We start from the raw sequence: 23,810 nt of genomic DNA, 5'->3' as shown, positions 1-23,810 counted from the left end.
CTCATTGGAAAAGACCCTGATGCTGGGAAGGATTGAAGGCAGAAGGAGAAGGAGACGACAGAGGATAAGATGGTTGGGTGGCATCACTGACTCAATGAGCATGAGTTTGAGCAAACTCTGAGAGATGAAGGACAGGGAAGAATGGACTCCAGTCCATGGGGTCACAAAGAGTTGGATAAGACTGAGAGACTGAACAACAACATTTTTAGTGACCAGAGCCCAGGGATGCTGAATGCCCTGCAGAGAGCATGGGGCTGTCCTGCAAAACGAGGAACTGTCCTACTCCCAATGCCGGAAGCAGCCTGGGTTACCTCTAATGTTCCTTCTGACAGTCAGCGATACCAAATGCCTATCCATCCTTTGGTTCATTAGTCACCCATTATTGATCCCTACTGTATGCTAGGCACCAAGGTTCCCAGCTGAAATGTACCAGAAACCCTGGCTTGTACTGTAGTATTCTTTCATCTTCTCTTCTTTCTAAAAGTCCTCCCTACCCATAGGACCAACTGACACTCATAGTACAGATTTTTTAGCTCAGCTCATTAAGGGAACAGATGCCAGGACTAATTGAGTGCTTTGGGATTTCTGATGACACTGAGAAGCAGAAAAGCTCACTTGAGCCCTCCTCAAAGACTGGATGGTGGCCTGGTTTGCTGTCCACCGTTCAAGCCTAGAAGCCTTCAGCTTCACCGGCTGAGGGCTTGCAGCCAGATAATGAAATCCCAGGTGTGGAGCATGCAGCTAGATATTTTAACTGTTGAGTCAATCATTTCTAATTTTTAAAGCAAAACACCAACTGTTTTATGCCCAGTGAAGGGTTTTCACTGGCAAACTCAAATTTCCTAACAAATGGTATTTGAGGCCAGTTGTAAAACTTGCCTTAAGAGCATTTTATCACATCAAGTAGTTATCATTAACTTGACAATTAACTGTGCAATGAGGAACCGTATGCTGGACTGCCAATCCTCCAGCTTTCATCCCTGTACTCATCCCCTCCCAGAGTTCTATGACCTCTGGACTCAGCCCCTAGTCCATCATGGTGCAGCTCAGTATTAACATTTCCCAGTAACCTCAGGGACAACTTACTCTTCTGACTGCTTTCTCCATTCTGCAGAGGAGATGACTGCAACACAGAGAAGCATGAGAGTCTGTCCAGGTCACAAAAAGCTTTATAGACAGTGAAGATCCCAAGAATTGTTTACAGTGCCAAAAAGCTATTCTGATGGTCAGGGGTGCTTAGGAAATATACAAACGTTTTTCAGCCTTTAATGAATCTTGGAGACCGGATTTTGATGTTACTGATTATTAAAAATCCTTGTATGTATTTGTTCAGTAACTATTATTGGATGCATCTCATGAGCCCAGCAGAACTCTGGGTGCTAGAAATGTAGTCCTGCTCTCAGGGACCTCCAGACTAGTGGGGAAGTCAGACATTATGGCAATAATTCCATATTAATTGTGAATTATTATAATTGACACTGTAAAGGAGAGGTATAGAATGCAAGGTAATCATTGACTAGAACCTGACCTAGCCTAGGGACCCTAGGGGTTGTTTGAGGAGGCATTATATAGGTGTGGGCCTGAAGAAGGAGGCAGGTCTTCAAGAACTGGTTGAGCAATCCAGAAGGAAGGAAATGCATGAATGAAGACCCTGAGGCAGGAAGGAAGGGCTTGCTCCAGGTGGGAGAGGATGCTGGTCCAGTCTATGTGGCAGAAGTGATAAGAGTAGATTTGAGAGGTTGTTTAGAAGATGAGCTGGCAGAATTTGGCGATCCACAGGATGTAGACAGTAAGAGGGAAGGACTGTTGGTTTGTGATCCATAGGATGTAGACAGTAAAAGGGAAGGGGTATTAATGACCACTGCCCTGAATCTGGTTACTGGGTGGTAGGGTGACCTGTTTAGGATTCTAGCAGAGGAGCTATACTGGACCCTGAGACCGGATCACCAGTTCCTCATTTTTTCTTGTTTAGTACATGGAGTCTGGAGTCCTGGGAGCCATCCACGAGTCTAATGGATGTGCCTCTCATGGAGTGTCCAGAGGTCATTGCATCTTACCAGAAGGTGGTCGAGACAACCAGTTCTGTGGAGTCCAGAGCATCGTGTTTGAAAGCAGGGCATAGACTGGAATTGGGGCCCTCAGAATTTATAAAATGGTTTCACATGGGTTATTTTCAAACTTCACAATGATCTTTAGAGATAGTCTTCATTTATACTAATAGGAAATTGAGGCTTCCTGAGTTTGTGGTTTGCCCAAGGTCATACTGCTCGAAGTAAGGATCTAGTACTCAAATTCAGGTCTTTTGGCTCCCAACACAGGGGTCTTCTCATTCCATCAGGTTCTCTTTCTACATGATCAGGGACAAACTCTCCACCATCTCTTAGGGCTTCCTTGTCAGATGGAATCTCACTATTTGTGCAAAATATATAAGAAATGCAATGAAAGATTTCTTAATACTCTGCTTTCTTTTCTCTCTCTCCTTTTTTACTTTTTTTTTTACAGTAGTTTTTAAGTATTTGTAAACTTTTGAGACTAATATTTGTATTTATATTTAGGTTTTTTTTCCTATAAAGAGTGACAGATTAAAACAGACTAAAGTAATTTTTATTGGTAGTGGGGAGAAAGCTCCGGGAGAAATGAAGTTCAACTTCTGTTTAGATCCTAATAGGTCATAGACTAGTATATGACCACTGCTCCTTCACCTCCCATTCCCACATCTGCTTCCAGAGTTCTGGGACCATCTAAAATGGCTCTGTCTATTCTCTCCACGTCTGAGTATCTCCATGGAGTCAGCCTGGGTGCTAAGGAAGATGAAAGCTGAGCTGCCCTGACACCATGGGGGCAGGAGAATCTTCACCACCAGCCTGACTTATTGATTCGCCTTCTCTGCTTTTCTTCAAGGCTTGGGTTTAAGTAAAGTTCATGTCATTTGTTTCAGAGTCTGTTTTAATTTCATCATTTCTGGGTCTTCCCAAAAACTCTGCCGAGAGAATCATTTTTCCCACAGTTTCCGTCGAATGGAAAGCTTCCCTCTGAACTCCCCGCTATTGTTTCCCTCCCTGCCTGCCGTAGCTCCTGGACTGCTTTGTGATCCCAGTGGTGATCTTGCTCTCCTGGTTCTTCCTGCTGATCCGGTACAAGGCTGTGCATTTCATCGGCATCGTTGTCTGCATCCTGGGGATGGGCTGCATGGCGGGCGCGGACGTGCTCGTGGGCAGGCACCAGGGAGCAGGTGAGTCTCCAGTCCGCCAGGTTACTTGCCTCTGTGGGTGAGCCCAAGGCAAGACACGGGCCATTTGTGGCTCATGGTGCGAACCAGGAACCTGGGCGCCCTAGTGTCTGCGGCCTACTCATGTTTGTTCCCTTACACCCAGGAGAGTGGCACATAGAAGGTGCTTCAGATATGTTTCCTGAGTGAACAAAGGGAGCAAAACACAGCTTTCATGCCCATTCTACAGGAATTCAGAAACACGCAGACTGTGTTTAAAGCTGGGAGTCATGACCCATTTGGAGCATGTGCTGGAGGCTAAAGCTGCCTGCCCCAGACCAGCTGTTAGAGACAGTTTCAGTGGGTCAGGCCATTCCTGAGCCACCGGGACCATCCCCACCCCCTACCTGCCTATGCCTTCTCTCCCAAGTCAGAGAAAGATAGAGCTTTCAAATTACTGGGTGAAGCTAGTCATATAGGCCTACACGTGGTTACTTAAACTTTGAAGAGTAGATTAGGAATACTCGATATTTTTATGAGGGAGAGTCAAGTTCAGTCTCCTCATGCATCTTTTTTGTTGGTTTGTTTGTTTGAGGGGAGGGCTTTGGGCAGCAGTCCCTGGTGGCTCAGACAGTCAAGAACCTGCTTGCAATACAGGAGACCTGGGTTCGATCCCTGGGTTGGGAAGATCCCCTGGAGAAGGGCTACCTGCTCCAGTATCTTGCCTGGAGAATTCCATGGACATTCCTAGCGAGGTACTGTCCATGGACTCGCAAAGAGCTAGCACCACTAAGTGACTAACACTTTCACTTTCACAGGTAATTACCTTTTAGACCTACACGGTAAGCTTCAACATTTACTCATCAGAGTGCTATGCTCTTCTGGGGAACACTGATCCAGAATGCTTTCTAGAGGATCACTTTTAAAGCAGTGTAGTTCTTTAAAATATACCCCAATTCCTCAAGCTACAGAAAGTTTCAGAGGGCAGGAAAACAAAAACAAAAACAATTTTCTTTGTCAGCATCAGAAACAGGATAAAAAGTACAGCTCTGTCAGTTTGGAATTGCCTTTTCCTCAAGGGAATTAGGGATACAAAGTTAAAATTGGGGCATTTCTCTCTGAGACTAGGTCATAGGTAATACCTGAAATGAACATCATTTATGTTTTTAAGTTGCACCATAGAATCTTCTGGCTGAAAGGGACCTTGTCTGGCAGCCCTGTATTTAAGACACAGAAAATGCCAAGACACAGAGAAGCCAAACGAACTGCCCGAGGTCACACAGCTGAGGCTAGAAAAGGCTTCCTTCCCTCTCCTGCATTGCTAGAAGCTGAAAGTATAACAGCAAAAATTGCTGGGAGCTGAAGGTATAACACAGAGCAAAAGAGACAGTCTCTAGCCCTTCCAAATGCTGCTTACACAGCACCATCAGTCCCCACCACAACAGATGTGCTAAAAACACATGCACCAGCTCTTCCCAGATTCTGTTCTATGAAATAGTGTTCCATTGGATACTGATAAGTATTACATGAAAAGGCTAGTTTTTGCTCTATTCCCATCATGATCCCAGTGTAGATCATCTCTTTGAACCAATGAGACAGTATTTTTGTCTGATACAATGTGGCTGGTTGTCATAAAGTCCCAATTGAATTACCCTTTCTCAGCTTTGCTTGAACTGTGTAAGCACAGACTAAGCAGCAGGTGCTCTTCTTTATGAACATTTTGCTCTGCCGAGCCTCCCCATTCACCCTGGCCATCATTTTGCATCATAGTCAAGGAAGACAATTGTCATAATAAATCTAAGCGTTTATGCCCCAATGTTAAACTGACTTGATTTGATTTCATTAGGTTGTATTCACTAATCCTGTAAAAAAAAATTTTTTTTATTCAAGTGAAGTGTTAGGAAAGGAGTACTAGTACTATTTAAGAAAAATAAAGTAAGTCCATTTGGGAGTCTTTCTAAAGTGGTCATTTTTTAAAAGAATGAAACGCGCGAGAGCAGTGTTTTATCTTTCGGTGTGACTGTTTAAGGCCTATAGCTTCATTCCTGTTGTAACATATGAAGGCCCAGTTTTAACAGAATTGAATTTTATCACTGTTGAATACCATCCATGCTCACATAATGGTGCCCATGTATACGGCATGATGTTCTGAGGGCAGCCCAAATTTAGGATCCAAGGGCACATTTTATAAAACAATGATTGGACACATCTTATGTCTCTAAAAATATTAAATTAGGCAGTAACTTAAGCTATCATATGAAATATTCTGAAAAGAGAAAATAATACACTGGTTTTGAAGACAATATAAGCCTCATGTGCATCATTATCACAAATATTCCATTGGTTACCCTAACTGTAAGAGTTGGTTAAATTGCATTAATTAGCCAGAGCCAGAACTTTTGTAAAATCCTTCAAGCACTCACCAGAACTTGAATCAGGCATTCAACTCGATATAACGTGTCATCACTCTATCAACAGCTTTTTGCATAAAAAGAGGATGACTGACTTTGTCCTTTTTATATTGCTAGTCCATGGTTCTCCTTAGCTTGGGATTTTAAAAATTCTGTCCTCAAGGACATTTTTTGCTTGACTTGATCTGTTACCTCTTTATTTTATTTCTTAAACCTTCAATTTTGTATTGGAGTATAACCAATGAACAATGTTGTAGTAGTTTCTGGTGAACAGTGAAGGGACTCAGCCATACATATAACATATATCCACTCTCCCCCAAACACCCCTACCATCAGGCTGACACATAACCCTGAGCAGAGGTCTATACAGTAGATCGGTCCTCAGGGACTCTTGATATTGGCCGTGGAGACTGCCTTGGAGCCTGCAGAATGATCTACAAAGTGGGACGGAAACAAAAACACATTCCAGTTTTATGTTTGTCTTGGGAACAACCGATCACCTACTACAGGTGCCCCCAGGCTGAACTCAAAAGGCGATGTCTTTTCCAAGTTTGTCCGTGAACCTCAGGGGGCCTAGTATGTGCATTCATTCTTTGCCACCTTCCTCTAGCTCACAAGCCTCCTCTAACAGATCAGCTCTGCATTTACTGACACCTGCGGGAAAGACATGCAAGAAAGTAGCTCTTGAGAAAGTGATAGGTGTTGGAGGGTGTAAAAATGATTTAGTAATAAGGGCAAAGAGGTTTCTCCATGATATTTCTACTTTCCTTGGAAAATGTATGAATATATAATAAAAGGGGAGGTTAGAAAATAATAGATTTAAGATTAAAACTCAATTAAAATAGATCCTTGTCATAAAATGTATTTCTTACTCTTCAAAGTATCTCCTTTCTATAACAATGCATTTATATTGCATCTTATAGTTCACTTATCAAAGATGTTAGATAACATAATGACACTTTTCTTTATTACCAGATATAACTTTATATTTATTTCAAAAGAAAGAAAATATTTTCAAGGAATTAGATAATTAATCTTAATTTTAGAAGATGATAGTTTTATTGGTGCCAAGTACTTTCCTATGCATCATCTCATTTTATCCTCTTAATTAGGCAAAGAAAGTATTTTTATTCTCACTTTTGCAGTTGAAGAAATTATGACTCAGGGAAGATAAGAAACTTGTGTAAGGGCACACCACTACAAAATTGTGTCATAGGATGTGAAATCTTTCTGCTACACCACTTAATACTTATTTTTCCATAATTGTGACTCTTGTAAAAAATTGTTCAATTGTACTATTGTTCAATTGTAGTAAATTAGGATGAATGACTGTCCCAGGTTGTCCAGAATGGAGGTGTTTCCCAGATGTAGTACTTTCTGTGCTAAAGCCAAGTGAGTCTCAGAGAAACAAAGCAGTTGGTTCCATTTAAAACTCAAAAATGTTCAGTGAGATGGCTTCATTTTCCTAAATTTCATGAGTAGACTTACAACACTCTAGAAGACTATGTTGTTGTTGTCAGTCGCTAAGTCATGTCCAGCTGTTCGCCACGCCATGGACTGCAGCACGCCAGGCTCTTCTGTCCTCCACTATCTCCTGGAGTTTGCTCAGATTCATATCCATTGTGACAGTGATGCTATCTCTAATTCACCACTTATTCTTGAACTAATGGTAAGTAGTGATTTTAAATAACATTCCCTCTTCTCTCTCTACTACACAGACACAAGTATCCCTCCAAAATTAGTGTTCCTAGTACTTAATGAAAACTTTAATAAGGAAAACCAATTCTTGCAAAGCAATTATGACTAGGTTGTTTAGAACTAAGAAGCAATCCATAATGAGAAACGGCCGATCCAAACTGACAGGTGGTTATTCAAAGAGAATGATTGATTCACTCTTTTTAACCACCATTTAGCGAACACTTAATAAGTTCCAGATGATATACTAGGCATTTTACATTATTTTGCATTTTAAAGTCTTATTGACATTATTTTATAGTATCCTCACCATAACCTCGTTTTCAAATAAGGAAACTCAAGTCAGAAAGACTCTATAGCTTGCCCATGTTCAACAAGTATTAAGTGATAGAGAGGCAATTAGAATCCATGTCTACCTGAGCTGAAGGATGTCGCCACTCAACGTCTTTACCATGGGATGGAAAAAGAAAGACCTTTTCTGTCAGCTCAACTCATTCAGGCATTTATTGAGAACTTACAATGCGCCAGAATCTGTGCTAGGGACTACACAGAATATAAAACCAAGTAAGTCACGGTAGACCCTTCAACCATATTGTGGAAGAAAACAGGGAGAAGGGAAGACATGCAAGGTAACAAATAACAGACGTGAAGCAGAATGCAGTGAGGGCCACACACAGGTACAGTTCCGTTCAGTTCAGTCACTCAGTCGTGTCCGACTCTCTACGTCCCCGTGGACTGCAGTATGCCAGGCTTCCCTGTCCTTCATCAACTTGTAGAGCTTACTCAAACTCACACAGGGACAAGAGAGTGAAATCCAGAGGAGACAAAGAAGGCATGGGCTTGAATGGCCTCCTCATAATTTCAAGTGTGTCCGTTTACCCCAAGTCTGCAAAACATTATCACTCATTGTGGTTTCACCCATAAATGACACATTTGCTCGATATAATTTTCCCTGTGAACATTCAGAAAAACTGACTCAACCATGTTAAATATCTATTGCGTTAATAGGGCATGTTATAATTTCCAGTTAACTACAAATTGTATTATATCAAACACTTCATTTATGATATGGTTAGATAAAATCATGTCCTGGTTAGTTCAATTATATTTAATCATCTAAAATTTCACACATGCTCTATGTGTAAGTATCTACTGTCAAATGATTTAAAAACTAATAAATACATTTACTGGTAAAATATTAATAGATAGTATTTAATCATTTTGTCCCCAATAACTTAGAAAATACTTCTGAACTTGCAGTTACACATCATTGTGTCATTATTAACAAAAATTATGACTGAAAAATTCAAAGTACTAGGGAGTAGATGCCACATAGTCAAAGGCTTAACAGAATAGACCATAATGAAACAAATGTGAAGTTTGAAAAAGACTGGTGGGACTATTCATGGAAACAGTGCAGCCTTATTTTAAGACTTTTAAAAGCTGGACTGATGTTTCTCTAATTTCTATTAAAATGTTGCATTGTAATTCAACTTTCTTGAATCCATTCATATAAAATTAATTTCATTAACCAAGAATTCTACCGAGCAGCATTTCCACGCTTCACTAATACAACAATAATTGAGATTCATAGTAATGGCCCCATGTCACCACAAGATTCTGAAATGACCTCTTCTTGAAAAGTGACTGAATCATGTTCATTATAATTTTATAATCTTAGTAATGTATGCTTTTTATTTTATCAGGTATTCCTCAAATGAACTCCTTAAAATTATGAGTTCTGTCATGATTTTCTAGTTGACACATAAAAGAGGGTTCAGGATGGGGAACACGTGTACACCCGTGGCAGATTCATGTTGATGTATGGCAAAACCAATACAATATTGGAAGTAATTAGCCTCCAATGAAAATAAATAAATGTATATTTAAAAAAGATTATTCAGTTTTGTAAGTTCATTTGTATCATTTATTTTTTGATTCCACATATAAAAGATGTCATATGATATTTCTCCTCTGTCTGACTTACTCCAGTCAGTAGACAGTCTCTAGGTCCATCAGTGTTGCTGCAAATGGCCTTATTTCATCCTTTTTAATGGCTGAGTAATATTCCATTGTGCGTATATGTGTGTGTGTATCATATCTATCTATCTACCATATCTATCACAACATTGTTAATCAGCTCTACCCCAATACAAAATGTTTTGGATGTTAAAAAAAATAAAAATTAAATTTAAAAAAGAGATTAATCAGGTTACTCTGTAACAGCAACATTAATTTCCCCAGAAGTCACACCCAGGACACAGCCCTGAGGTTCCTTGGAACCTCATCACGTTCTTGGGTCATCTGCTCTCCAGGAGCCCAGTGAGGGTTACCAGCCCTTGCTGATCTAGACTCTCAGCTCCATTCCCTTGAGAGTGACCCCAGCAAGCTCTCTAGCCTTTCAAGCTATCTTCTCTCTCTCTGATCCTTACTGGGAGTGGAACTTGTCTTAGAAAAAGTGACACTAATTGGAGTAAATATCCCTGGAGGTGACCAGAGAGGCATGAGATCTCTCCCCATACCCCACCCAGATTATTTTATGTGAAACCTCTTTGTGGAGCTTGGGCAGTGCTCCCAACTATACAGAAATAATCTGGTTCTGTAGTTTTAGATTGGTTCCAGCTAAGCTCTAGGGTGAGTCTCTCCCTTAGAATCTCAGTAGACAGAGTCCCCTCCCCAGCTTGCACCTCTTCTGCCCCAGAACTTCACATCTACTGAGCGCCCATGAGCCAACTACATAGGTCAGAGTTGGGGACCACTTGGGTACAAGCTTACTATGAGGCCTCCGGTTGCTGATTCCCACTATCCTTCCCTGACTTCACACTTCCTGGAGTAGAAAGAGTTGGCCTAATTATAGGAAATAGTTGGGTACATAATTTATGAGAGATTGGACATAAACCAAAACTAGCCAAAATTGAATTTAGAACAAATAGACACTTTTTATGAAAGAAGAAAAATATTGATGTGATAATGAATTACATGTATTTTCACTCTTCTGTTGCTTACTTTAGGGGAGTTGAAAATTTCAACCCATAGTCCATTTCAGACTATGAACTTTTCAACCCATGGACAGAAGACATGGGACTCTTCCGAGACAGTACAATCCAGAAGAAACTAGTCCCTCTCTTAGCTAGGGAAGACTTCTTACTGGGTAGACATAGCAACCTTTTTACATCACAACATATCTGAAGTACACATAAACAGACTTCACTTAATCTCAGCAGGCAAAATACAGAACTTCTATAAAAATGTCAGAATAGACTAATCATGTGTGTTAGTTCCTCAGTTGTGTCTGACTCTATGAGACGGCCGGTCTCCTCTGTCCATGAATTCTCCAGGCAAGAATATTGGAGTGGGTAGCTATTTCCTTCTCCAGGGGATCCTCCCAACCATGAGATCAAACCCAGGTCTCCCTCATTGCAGGCAGATTCTTTACAGTCTGAGCCACCAGGGAAGCCTCAGAATAAGCACAGGAAGCTGATTTTGCTGGGGCCAAATTCTTAGAGTTTAATAAAGCTTCCCTTTTCTTTTTCTATTCCTAGGGGAAAATAAGCTGGTGGGGGATCTCCTGGTCTTAGGAGGAGCCACACTGTATGGTATCTCTAACGTCTGGGAAGAATACATCATCCGAACTCTGAGCCGAGTGGAATTCCTGGGAATGATTGGACTGTTCGGGGCATTTTTCAGTGGAATTCAGTTGTGAGTAAAAAATAACAAGAAATTCAGGCAGTTGACACTCTTAGAGCTTATTTTTTAAATGTTTTTCACTTAGGTTATGGCTGCTCACTTTATTTTGTAAAAATCAGAGCTAGAAACCTGTCACCAACCTCCCATATGAAATCTGAAAACTCAGTATCTTTATTAATAAATTTCTTCCAAACTAAATGAATTTTTAGTGAATTTATGTAATGGACTTTGAAGATAATTTATAAGAAAGCATTAAAAGTACATTGATTCTCCAAAACCAGCCAATGAGGTTTTATTAATACTTAGAGAAATAGGAAAACCAAGTGTAAATGCCATGATTTGATGTACTTCCAAAAAAGGGCATTCTGTTTACTAGTGACAACTAGTATACTAGTCTTTTACTAGTAATCACAACTAGAAAACTTAGAGTTTAAATTTGTCCTTTTGTAATTTCTTTTATTGCTCATGGGTTTGCACAAGTGAACCACATTTCCAATTCATTTCTTAGGGAATTTCCTGGCAGTCCAGTTGTTAGGACTTTTACTGCCATGGCCAGTATTCAATCTCTGGTTAGGGAATTAAGATCCCTCAAGCTTCATGGCTCAGCCAAAAAAAAAAAAAACAGCAGCAACAACAAAAATTCATCTCTTAGAAACTAGAAACTTAGCGTTTCCATTTTCCTTAAATGGGTCAAGATAGAACACAGGCATTCACTAAGCATCAAAAAGTCAGAAACAACGAACTTTCAGTAATTCTGGCCTTGGAGTATATGTCATCACTCACTAGGGCTCAGAAGTTGCTATGGAATAAGTGTCAAGCAAAGCCTAATTTTTCATCAATAAAGGCCATGTATTTTAGCTTCACGTAAGAGATAAAGAAGCATAATATATCCTCCTGTCTAATTTCAGCAAATCCTATCTGCAACGCAAGTAATTCTGATTTTCACCACATCACTTTCTACAAGCAGGTTCTTTGTCATTGCGTCTGTGTCTGAAGTTATTTAAGGAGGCTCTTCTGGCATCGCTTTAAATCCGTTTTGCAAATAGGCTCTTTCCAAGAATTCTCCAAATTTTGGTGTCCTGAGATACAGGTGGGGGACTCCATAGCAAACAGGGCCAGGAGATGGGAAGACTCTCTAAGACAGATTTATTTGGGATTCATTTTGAAAACATGATGGCATTTTAAAGTTTCTAAATTTGGCACTTCAGCTTCATAAGAAGAAAAGAAATTGCTTAGTTCAACGGTTCGTAACCAACATTTTGTAGATGGATGGCTCATTTTATGGATTATTATTCTTGAATCCAAAAAAAAGTATCTTTGGAGATCTAGCACTCATCTGCTTCAGTTATAGACCGTTAGAACTGATGGAGCCCTTCAGAGACACTGCTGCCAAAATCATGGAAGAGGCGTCTGAGTGTGTTTGGCAAATGGGTTACGTTAAGGGAGCAATAAAACCAAAGTGACACAGGTGGGGGGGCCATCCACCCTTCCTGGTCCTCTTTGAGAACAGTGGTTCTCAGAGTGTAATTCTCTGGCCAGCAGTACTAGCACCACGTGGGAACTTGTCAGAAATGCACATCCAAGGGCCCTCCTCTGATCTACTGAATCAGCCTCTGGAGGGGTGGGGTCCAGGAAACTGTTTTTTTTATTTTTCAGACATTTTGGGGGCTTATTATTTATTTTAATTTTGGCCTCATTGGGTCTTCCTTGTGGTGCACAGGCTCAGTTGCATGTGGGATCTTAATTCCCTGGCCAGGGATCAAACTTGCATCCCTTGCATTACAAGGCAGATTCTTAACCACTGGACCCCCGGGGAAGTCCCCAGGAAACTTTTTTTAACACCCTCTCCAGGTGGTATTTTTGTACATTTAAGTTTGAGAAACACAGCCCTGGAGAGTGCTCAATCGGAAAAGTGATTAAACCTGCAAGCCCAGAAATTTTCAAACCTCGCCATGTACTTTTGAGAAAGCTTCTGAGCGAGAAGTGAAAGCTAGGAGGCAGCCTGGCTGAGAAGGACGGTGGTGGGTCTGCAGGAACCAGTCTTGGGCTGAGCTACCTAATGAAACTAGCCTCTGTGTGATCCAAAGTTACTTCTGGAATTCAATTGATTGCTTCATGGTTTATATAAATCTGGTTAGTGAACAACGACAAAAGAAGGCCGTGTTGCTCATCAGCTCTGCTTTCTTTCAATCCACAGAGCGATAATGGAGCACAAGGAGCTGTTGAAGGTGCCCTGGGACTGGCAAATAGGTAAGGGGTTTGCTCGCCTGAGATGCTGTTTTTAGTAAACCAGGAAAATAACCTTTGGAGAGTGACTGGGGTGGTGGCGAGGCACCGACCGGGAAAGGACTTAGACTGCAGGGGGACAAGAGAAAATGAAACCACCCTTGTCAATCTGGGGACTCTCACCCACTAGAGGAGACTGAACTGTATGATTCATAATGTTTCTTAATTGAGCCTCTGCCCATTATCATTGTCAAGATGCCATCAGTGTAGACACAGAAGTGTGTTTTTAGGTTAAAGACCAACCAGAAAGAAAAATGCCCCGAGGTGCTGGTGAGACGCAAATGACAGCAATTTGCTCTAGCTGAGAAACACAAAACTGATGTGATCGTTAAAAAGTGACACTTTACTAAAGGGAAAAAGAACTGAACTTAACAAAAAGGCGCAAAAGAAAACAATGCGATGGGCATTCTGAACCCATAAAAACCTTTTCAGAAGGGAGCAGTTTGCTCAAAAGACACGGTTAATTGATCTCCAAATGGACTCAGTGGAAAATAGTAGACACGCTTTGAGCTCCTTCAGTCATCCAGGGCAGCTATGTGCCACCTGTTTTGAAAGTCACTTTTTTCTTATAAAAGAAAATAAAATTAGGACAAAGAGTTAAGATCCTAGGTGATGCTCTGATAATGATCACTCAGCAAGCCTTGGAAGGGACTGACATTTCCCACCCTCAAATGCCAGGGAGGGAGCCCTGAAACCTCCCCTCAGTGTCTATAACAAGACACTTGGGTTCTAGCACTGAGCACAGAGGTTGGCTTATGGGGGTGCTTGGAAAATGCATGCCCGATGAATGCAAATGGGAAGTGAAAATACAGGTGGTTCGCCACTCCAAAGCAGACTGTTCAAGCCATCCCCAGCTTACATGGGTGTTCATAGAAATAACGGTGATGGTGGTGGTGGTGGTTTAGTTGCTAAGTCCTGTCTGACTCTTACGACCCCATGGACTGTAGCCCGCCAGGCTCCTCTGTCCATGGGGATTCTCTAGGCAAGAATACTGGAGTGGGTTGCCATTTCCTTCTCCAGGGGATCTTCCCGACCCAGGAATACCAACTCAGGTCTCCTGCATTACAGGCAGATCCTTTACCAACTGAGCTACAAGGGAATGGCTCCCGTCAAATTCTGCTTTTCTGAACAAGGACAACAGAGACATAAAGCTCCCTGCACCATTTACCTGCCTCTGACCCTGAAGTGTCCAGGGTTGACTGGCTGCTGACAGATTCCCTCTGAAGACACAGCAGGCACTTCAGAACTATGCCCACTCCCCTGGGGTTCTCTCTAGTGACTTCAAGGGCTCCCCAGCCCTTGTGTCTGTCACAGTCTGGCCGTTTAATTTCTCTCGAGTTTTACTGTAAAATGACACAATTAAATGAAAGTCAATAAAGAGAAGGGATTGTAGGGAGGAGAGGAAAGCGGCTGAGAAGGGAAGCCAGCTGCAGGTTACAGCCTCATGGCCTCTGTGAGTCTCAGAGCCAGAATGTCAGCTGTGCTTGGTAACACTTCACATGCAGAGGTCCATGAGCATAAATTAATTTTATATTAATAGTAGTAGCACTAATAAAAAATAATTTGTCCTCCAATTATGCAGATGTCATGTGCATGTCCACCAAGCTCTGTTATAATTCAGTGTTAGTTAAATGTGTCATCAGAGCACACTGAGCTCTCGTATTGCCATGAAAATGTCAATTCCCTGTGGTCCAAGATGATGAAGGGCTGTGTAAAAGGAACACATTATAAAGCCATTTGTTTAATTTTCCTGATTGGAAATGAGTCTCAAATGGTCTAGAAAAGGAACCAAATATCTTTTCTTTCTGAAGCGTGGATAAGGGTCATCTTTGTCCTCCTACCTCATCCCAACCTACTAAAAGTTTCTAGTGCTTAGCTCAGTTGTAGGCACATAAAATTTAATGAACAAGTGTTTTTTAAATGAGTGGATGAATGAATGGCAAGCCAAGGAGACGGGCTTGTCTTGCTGTCTCTCAGCTTACAAAAACGTAGACAAAAGGGAAAACAGTGGAAACAGGGCACGGGGCTTAGGCTTGGCTTTGACGTTTCTCTCTGGGAAACCAGGAGATGGCATAGCAGCTACTGCAACTCATGGGCCCTGGAGGCAGCAAAACACCCAAGGGGACGGACCTCCCATCAAGGCCTGCCCACGTGCCATAGGAAGTCACCCTAGAGTGCCAAGCTCTGATCAGTGTGCCTTAGTTGACAGACCAAGATCCAAGACTCTCTTTATCTCCAACCAGTGATCCCATCACAGTCTCTTGCACAGCTCCTATGGTTGCTATTTTACCAAAGTAAAAACATTTTTTGTTCTGTGGACCAAATGGGATAATAAACATGTTTTATATTTTCTGGATTCGGAAAGTACTTTTTAACAGCTTCTGATATTTTCTAATAACATTGACCAATTGCAAGACACAAAGAGTAATTAAAAGCAAGAAGATAACAGTCTTTGATGCTGTTTGTTTTTATTTCCTTATTTTACTCTACTGAACAGAAAGACTGGGGCTGGTTATGTAATTATGAAACTCAAGTGAAATGTAGGACCTTATAGAGCTAACATGGTCTCCAGTGCAGCAGACGTGTGCGAAATCTAATAATTAGCTTAAGCGTTCGCTTTACCCCTTTGCCATTGTGTTGAAGGACAAGTGTTAGCTGATGTGCAAATCCACTGTCAAAGGAAGGGAACGTGACAGGCAGGTCACCAGTACCGATTTGTGGTGTGCTGGTGCTGGTGGTATTGGAGAAGGAAATGGCAACCCACTCCAGTGTTCTTGCCTGGAGAATCCCAGGGACGGGGGAGCCTGGTGGGCTGCCGTCTGTGGGGTCGCACAGAGTCGGACACGACTGAAGCCACTTAGCAGCAGCAGCAGCAGCAGCAGGTGCTGCTGGTGGTTTAGTTGCTAAGTCATGTCTGTCTCTTGCGACCCCATGGACTGTAGCCTGCCCGGCTCCTCTGTCCATGGGATTCTCCAGGCAAGAATACTGAAGAGGGTTGTCATTTCCTTCTCCAGGGGATCTTCCAGATCCAGGAATTGAACCTAGGTCTCCTGCACTGCAGGCAGATTCCTGCATTGAGGGTTCACTTTTCTTGCCATGGGCAGAGATTGCTTTGGTTTTGATTTTGTCCTGGAGGCCAGAACAAGAGATTTGACCTTTCCCTGAAGATGCAGTAATGGGACCACAAAGCAGAAAAAACCTTAAATATCATTAAGAATAGTATAGCCTTTCTTTTTGCTGATGCTGAACTGGAGGCTGGGGAACTAAGGCTGCTTCACTGGACTCATGGCTGCCTGTGAGGGGGCTAGTTGCACCCTCTGAGCCAGCCCCCCAGCCTGGCACCTTAGTACATATGTCCTGATATCATCTTACCTCGCCTTTATTTTTAAGAATTAAAAATGATATTTTAAAAAAATCTAGTCAAAGGAAAGTAAAAGAATACCAGTGGGATCCCAAAGAAAATGATGAGATAAAATATATGCAGCAAACACAAACATATACTATATACGTGTGTATACAATATCCATTACAAATAAACATGTATATCCCATATCACATGATACATCATGCATAACAATGCATTCTGTATATATCCCATATAAAATGAGATGCTCATTACAGTCAAATAGAATGCTTCATCCAAGTCCTATTTCTCTTCATAATAATTAAACAATATAGGTTAGTGGTATGCACTCAGAGTTTAAAGTCAGGCAGCCTGAGTGACCTGAAGGTGAGCTACTCGACCTCTGTAAGCTTGTCTTTTGCCTACCTACTCACAGATTTGTTTCTTACCCTTACTCTGCTCTGCACTGCAGAGACTGACCGACGCAAACAGTCCCTCCCAGGCTGGCATGTTAATTGACTTCAGCTAGATTGGCCACTCGGAGAAGGCAATGGCAACCCACTCCAGTATTCTTGCCTGAAAATTCCCATGGACGGAGGAGCCTGGTGGGCTGCAGTCCATGGGGTTTCGAAGAGTCAGACACGACTGAGCGACTTCCCTTTCACTTTTCACTTTCATGCATTAGAGAAGGAAATGGCAACCCACTCCAGTGTTCTTGCATGGAGAATCCCAGGGACAGGGGAGCCTGGTGGGCTGCCATCTATGGGGTTGCACAGAGTCGGACACGACTGAAGCAACTTAGCAGCAGCAGCAGCAGATGGCCACTGGGAGGCAGAAGAAGGAGACTGGAGGGTGGGAGGAAGCAAGAGACCAGGATGTGTCTCCCTGTTTCAGGTCAAGTCTCTAGAAGTGGCCAAGTGTCCTCTGATTACCTTTGCTGGGCCTCCCTGACTTCTGACCTCTGATAACATGGCCTCCTCCCTGGACCTCTCTGGCCCCAGGGATATGAATAATTTACTGTCTTTACTAACGTCTGGGTTGTCTTACCATCCATCTTTCCCCATTGCCCATCCAAACTCCTTTATAACTTGTACCCCATATTGTATTTCTTCTGTTGAACCTGCTGTGGAGTGTATCTTTATGAGCCTATTTCCTCATGTGTGTAAAGAGGATAACAATAGCAATGGTGTTATACTGTTGTAGAGATTAATGTACATAAAGCACATGACACATAGCAAGTACTTAGTCTTAGCTGATGGTATTCTTCCCAGTTTCTCTAGCTTAAATGTTTTTAGCATATGAGGACAAGAGTTACCAAATCCTGTCTTTAGTGAGGGAGAAAACATTTCCAAAAAGAAACGATCATACATATACTTTGTCTGAAAATGTAGTTATTGTACCCACCCTGTGTTTATCAGTCAAAAGTAATTCAGTTTGTTTGATCATGTCGATCGAGTGCTTGAAAAATCCCATAAGGACAGCAAGTTGGGCCTTCAGATGCATCGCTAATGTCCATTAACTAGTTAATTTTTTATCTGAGAAGAAAAAAATCAGCAAATTGCAGCAACACAACATGCCCACTCTCAATCTTGTGCTCATTTGGCTGACTGGATAGCCACACACGGAAACGCTGGATGACCCAGCAAAGTGATTAAATGTGATGGTGTTTGTATTTTACTCCCATCCCCATAAATTTAATTTCTGCATTTTTAAAGAATAAGTTTAGGATGTTTAAGTGTCTAAGCTTGGAGAATCTCAAGGTAGCCTGATGAGTAGAATGAACTCTGCTGTGTGTGTGTTTTCCTCCACTCCTTGGCTCATGAGTTTGCTTGTAAAGTCACACTCTTCTCTCTTAGCTACCAATTATAAATCCACTCCCTACCGGACAAATCTTTTTGGATGATGCACAAGCATCTCTAACTTAACATGTCCAAAATGGAGCTTTTTATTTCCCCTGAAAACCTGGTCCTCCTGCTCAGTTCTCTGCGACTCAGTAAATGGTGTCAAAATTCAGTGTCAGTTTCTAGTTAGCCAGAATCCACATGAACCCACTGTAGTCACTTCGTAAAGAATCTGCCTACAATGCAGGAGACCCAGGCTAGATTCCCAGGTCGAGGAGATCCCCTGGAGAAGGAAATGGCAGCTCACTCCAGTTATTCTTGCCTGGAGAATCCCACGGACAGAAGAGCCTGTCAGGCCACAGTCCATGGGGTCGCTGGAGTCGGACACGGCTTAGCGAACAAACCACCACCACATGAACCCATGGTATCTCTGATACTGTCCTTTTCCTCACTACATACATCCAGTCTGGACCACCAGGAAAATCTTGGGAGAACACAAACGGTTCTGAACAACTACTCTGAAAGGTTCTAAAATCGAGTAGAAAGATTTTAGGCTACCCCGGTGGCTCAGCAGTGAAGAGTCTGCCTGCAAGACTATGCAATGCAATGCAGAAGACGTGGGTTCAATCTCTGAGTCAGGAAGATCCCTTGGAGGAGGAAACGGCAACCCACGCCAGTATTCTTGCTGGGAAATCCCATGGATAGAGGAGCCTGGCAGGCTATGGGGTCACAAAACAGTCAGACACAACTTAGCAACTAAACAGCAACAGCAACACATCCAGTCTACCAGCAGCAAGGCACGTGGAACCTTCATAAACCAGCCACTTTCCTTCATCTCCACTGCCACTCTGAGCAAAAGCCACCAGCATCTCTTGCCTGGACTGAGACCCTGTACTCCTCGCTGGTTTCCTCTGAGCTTCTCTCCTTCAGTCCCTTCTCCATGCATATCTAACTCCATCTTTTAGAAAGGTAGATCAGACTACAAGTTAGCTTCTGCTACAAATTCCTCAATGGCTTCCCATTACAACTAGAATAAGATGCCAACTTCCTTCCAAGACCTACAAGGCCCCACATAATCCACCCCCTGCCTAATTTTCCAGTCTCCTCTCTTATCACTGCCTCAGTCTGTTCATCCTGCTCAGATATTCTGGCCTCTTGCAGCTCCTGTAAACCATTAGAGTCTTTTCATTTGTAGGTCTCCCTGCATAAATTATTTTTCCCCTGGCCATCTCCCTCTAGTCCTTCAGGATTTAAAGTCAATGCTGCTTCCACCTTTCCAAAAGCAATACCCCTGTAATTCCCCATAAGCAACCCTTTTCTTGCTTCATAGCACTGATATCAGTTCTAAGTTACTTGTCTCTCCTTTTTCCCATTGCATGCTAGCCCATAACAGAGTTCCTAGAACACAGTATGTATGCAGTGAATACATGGTTGAATAATTGAATATGCAATATCAGATCTCACATGTGAGAGTTCACAGTATATCAACACCAGGTCAGGTGATGGGAGGGTAGGATTGTTGAACTTCCTAACCCAGTCATGTATAATCTAAATTTTAAAAAGTGGTGGTGGGGGCGGGGGGAGGGTGGTGTGGGGAGTGTGCTGGTTCCTGGACTACATTTTAATCAAGTTTGATTACTTTTAGTAGATTAATTTAAGGGTATATCTTATCCCTAGTGTAGTCTGTTCATCTCAGATTCCTTAAAGGAATACTGAATTAATGTTTATGTCTTTCCATGTATTAATCATAGGTTATTTAATATTGCCCTTTTAGTAACTTGTTTAAAAGGAAAATGAATTATAAATAACATGAAACCCAAGTACAGGAAAACTGACCAATTTTAGGGAATTAAAACTTCAGACAGAGAGTCAAAAGCCATCTGACATGACTGTGACAGAATTTCCACAAGAGGACTTGTATAATTTACTGAACAATTAATAAAAAAGTGATTATTCTAGTTTCCTCTTAGGGTATTTCCACCACACTAGAGGGGGCTGTTGTACTGAGTTTGCCTACTTAATATTTTTATATGGATGTGACATGGCTATCCTTAAACTTAATATCAGAAACATGTAGAATAATAATTCGTGACCTTAAATACTTTCCATATGGGAAAACCAAATTTCTCTTTGGAGGGATCCCTGTTCTTCATGGTCAAAGGGACTGGGTGTCCAGTACCTGACAAATCTTCCAAAATTCACAGGATTCAAAGAAAGTGATCTGCCTACGGCCTAAACCAGACATGTCATCAAGGTTCCCTTGGATAGGTTGGATCTTTTATTTAATATTATATAAAAATGCCCAAAGATCCACTGAGTTTTAATACTTGTGCTTATTCTATGCCTTATTCTTTTAAGGTAGAGAAATGAGAATAATTTTTCTGCATTTGTGTTGTATCAACATTGAGGAAATGATGAGCCAAACCCTAGATTTAGGCATAATCTTCTGTTTTGGACTGAACAAAATTATGTACTTATGGGGTTAGTATTAACAATTGTGTATTGAGTTATAATTAGAGTGAGAGAATTTCAGAGTTTGAAGGACTAATCATGTAGCAAAAGGGCATTTTTTTTAATCTTTCTGTTTTGCAAAACTTAATTATTTGATGGCCTGCAAAGCATTTACCTATTTATAGGAGAGCAGAGCCTACGTGTGAGAGCCCACGTATGCTAGGAAAAGTGATGGTGGAATAGGACTCTGGTTTCAGGAGTAGTGCTAAGCAGGATTCAGAAATCTGGAAGAAACTGACAGCTCATGTGAAGTGATCTATCCAAGATCACACAGTTAGGACTTTAGTTCAGTACTGTGACTTAGTCCACATCTCTTTGACATGTAAGCGCTTTCATTTTAAGGATTATGCAGTTATTCATTGTTGTGAGCAATGCATGGTACCAAGTAGTTTTGTTCCTATGTTGCAAATAAAAAAGAAGTGAAAAAGTTTTAAAAGACATGGGTACAAGGAAGTAATTACAGCACAACCAGAAATAGAATTTAGACCCTATTTCTGATTGTAGCTGCTCTCCCTCACAGCAGAGGTGAAACATCAGATGTGTGTGAGAAGCATATAGATCTTGTTCCACATGCAGGTTTTCACTTCTTATTTTATGTTTTAGCTATGTATTACCCAATAAAAAACATCGGTTGACAGAGTGAAAGAAAAACTCCTGTGTGAGAGTGAAATGGAGATGGGGGGGGGGTGCTGTTCCCCTCCCTTCACCCACTGTGGCTCCACCGAGGCCCCGGAGGAGGCTGTGATGTCACCTGTCTTTCCTCTCCCTCCAGGACTGCTCTATGTCGGCTTTAGTGCCTGCATGTTTGGTCTCTACAGCTTCATGCCTGTGGTCATAAAGAAAACCAGCGCCACGTCGGTCAACCTCTCGTTGCTCACCGCAGATCTGTACAGCTTGTTCTGCGGGTTGTTTCTCTTCCATTACAAGGTAAGTTGAGTCAGTGCTCCTGTCTGAAGATGATACTCTGTAGGAAAGAACACGTATAGGTAGGAACGCTCTGCAGTGGAATTGCCCTAATTATGCAATTTTGCATCAAGGACTGCACTTCTGTGTGCTGACCCCCATGACCTGGCTGTTTACATTCCGAGTGTCTTAGATGGAAAAGAAGCTGCTTGCAATGCAGGAGACCTGAGTTCCACCCCTGGGTTGGGAAGATCCCCTGAAGAAGGAAATGACAACCCACTCCAATATTCTTTAGAGAATTCCACGGACAGAGGAACCTATTGGGCTAGTCTATGGGGTTGCAAAAAGTTGGACACAACTGAGCAACTTTCACTCACATAAGACAGAGGCAACATTTTGTTATGAGAGTCTAGTAACTGTGACATTTGATAATGAAAGATAAGAAATAGCCATAGAAGGAAGGGCTTGCAAATAATGGGGGACAGTTTTTCTGACATCATTCACCCCAGAAGCTTACTCCTTTTCCAACCTAAAGCTTGGAAGACATCCAGTTCCCAAACTATAACTGCCAAATGGATTCTGCCAAAGGCACCTGAGGAGTGTATTCTCTTTGGAGAAAAGACACAGTTCCTGCAGTTTCTATTTTGCATATATTTTCATAGTAAATATGAATGGGAAATGCTAATGCATTCAAAATAATTTCTTTATTAAAAGACCAGGGTTTCAGTAAAGGAATGCAAAGAGATACTATGAAGCCGTTGCAGTTAATATATCAGCCCTAAAGGAAAGAAGAAATCATTTAGTCCAAAGATAGCAGTCTCTTCAAGTGTAAGACTCTACCCATATCCTCAACCAAGACAGGCATGACTGACTGGTTATGGTCTCCCAAGCTAGGCTATCGGATACTGTCTTTTAAATGCTGTACTAACTGACTCATTAACAACTGACTAGAATTGGTATATGAGAAGGGACCCACTTGCCATTCCTTAACTAGTCTGATAACTAGTCAGTGGGGATTATGACAAGTGTGAAAAAGGACAAGTATGGGAGATCCAAAGGCTTCCCAGGTGGCGCTAGTTTTAAAGAACCTGCCTGCCAGTGCAAGAGACGTCAGAAACTTGGGTTCGATCCCTGGGTTGGGAAGATCCCCTGGGGAAGAAAATGGCAACCCATTCCATTATTCTTACCTGAAGAGTCCCATGGACAGAGGAGCCTGGTGGGCTGCAGTCCATCGGGTCACAAAGAGTAGGAGACGACTGAAGTGACTTAGCAAGCACGCATGGGACATCCAGCACATAAGACCAGACTAGGACAGGCAAGGAAAGAAGAGGCAGAAGGAAAGAGGCATTGCTATGGCCACTTCTATCCAAGTGCCTCATCAGTGGCATTATAGTCAATACCATCTTCTCACAGGTTTGGCCAGTGGAGGGGGCATCTTAGTTGGCGGGGCATCTTCAATTAGGTCACCCTGGGTTGAGAGGTTCCCAGAGAAGTGCTGAGCTGGAGCGAGTATATACTTGAGAGGTCCGGAGGCAAAGCAGCAGAAGCAAATCATCAGAAATATCACCATGCTAAGCCAGTACTTTGGCCACCTCATGCAAAGAGTTGAATCATTGGGAAAGACCCTGATGCTGGGAGGGATTGGGGGCAGGGGGAGAAGGGGACGCCAGAGGATGAGATGGCAGGATGGCATCACCGACTCGATGGACATGAGTTTGAGTGGACCCTGGGAGTTGGTGATGGACAGGGAGGCCTGGCGTGCTTCGATTCATGGAGTCGCAAAGAGTCAGACGTGACTGAGCGACTGGACTGAACTGAACTGAAGCCAAATCATAGCCGAGAAACAGACCAGGAAGAGCAGACACAGGTGGAAAGGAGGTCACCAACAAGATTGGCAGCTGGGAGGACCAGAAGCAGATCTGGAA

At 42.2% G+C, this 23,810-nt stretch overlaps 1 protein-coding gene across 1 annotated transcript in view; it reads left to right on the top strand.

The window, feature by feature from the left end:
• The window catches only part of SLC35F1 (solute carrier family 35 member F1), a 425,018-nt gene that overhangs the window by 365,016 nt on the left and 36,192 nt on the right, over positions 1-23,810 (top strand). The window contains exons 4-7 of the mRNA XM_061427467.1: positions 3,073-3,232; positions 10,857-11,013; positions 13,199-13,251; positions 21,755-21,909. Of these exons, the coding sequence (XP_061283451.1) occupies positions 3,073-3,232; positions 10,857-11,013; positions 13,199-13,251; positions 21,755-21,909 (525 nt within the window). The remainder of the gene's footprint in view (positions 1-3,072; positions 3,233-10,856; positions 11,014-13,198; positions 13,252-21,754; positions 21,910-23,810) is intronic.

Source organism: Bos javanicus, chromosome 9 (assembly GCF_032452875.1).
Source record: "Bos javanicus breed banteng chromosome 9, ARS-OSU_banteng_1.0, whole genome shotgun sequence".
NCBI lineage: Eukaryota > Metazoa > Chordata > Mammalia > Artiodactyla > Bovidae > Bos > Bos javanicus.
The sequence above is the reverse complement of the archived record's forward strand: the minus strand, read 5'-3'. Positions and strand labels throughout refer to the sequence as shown.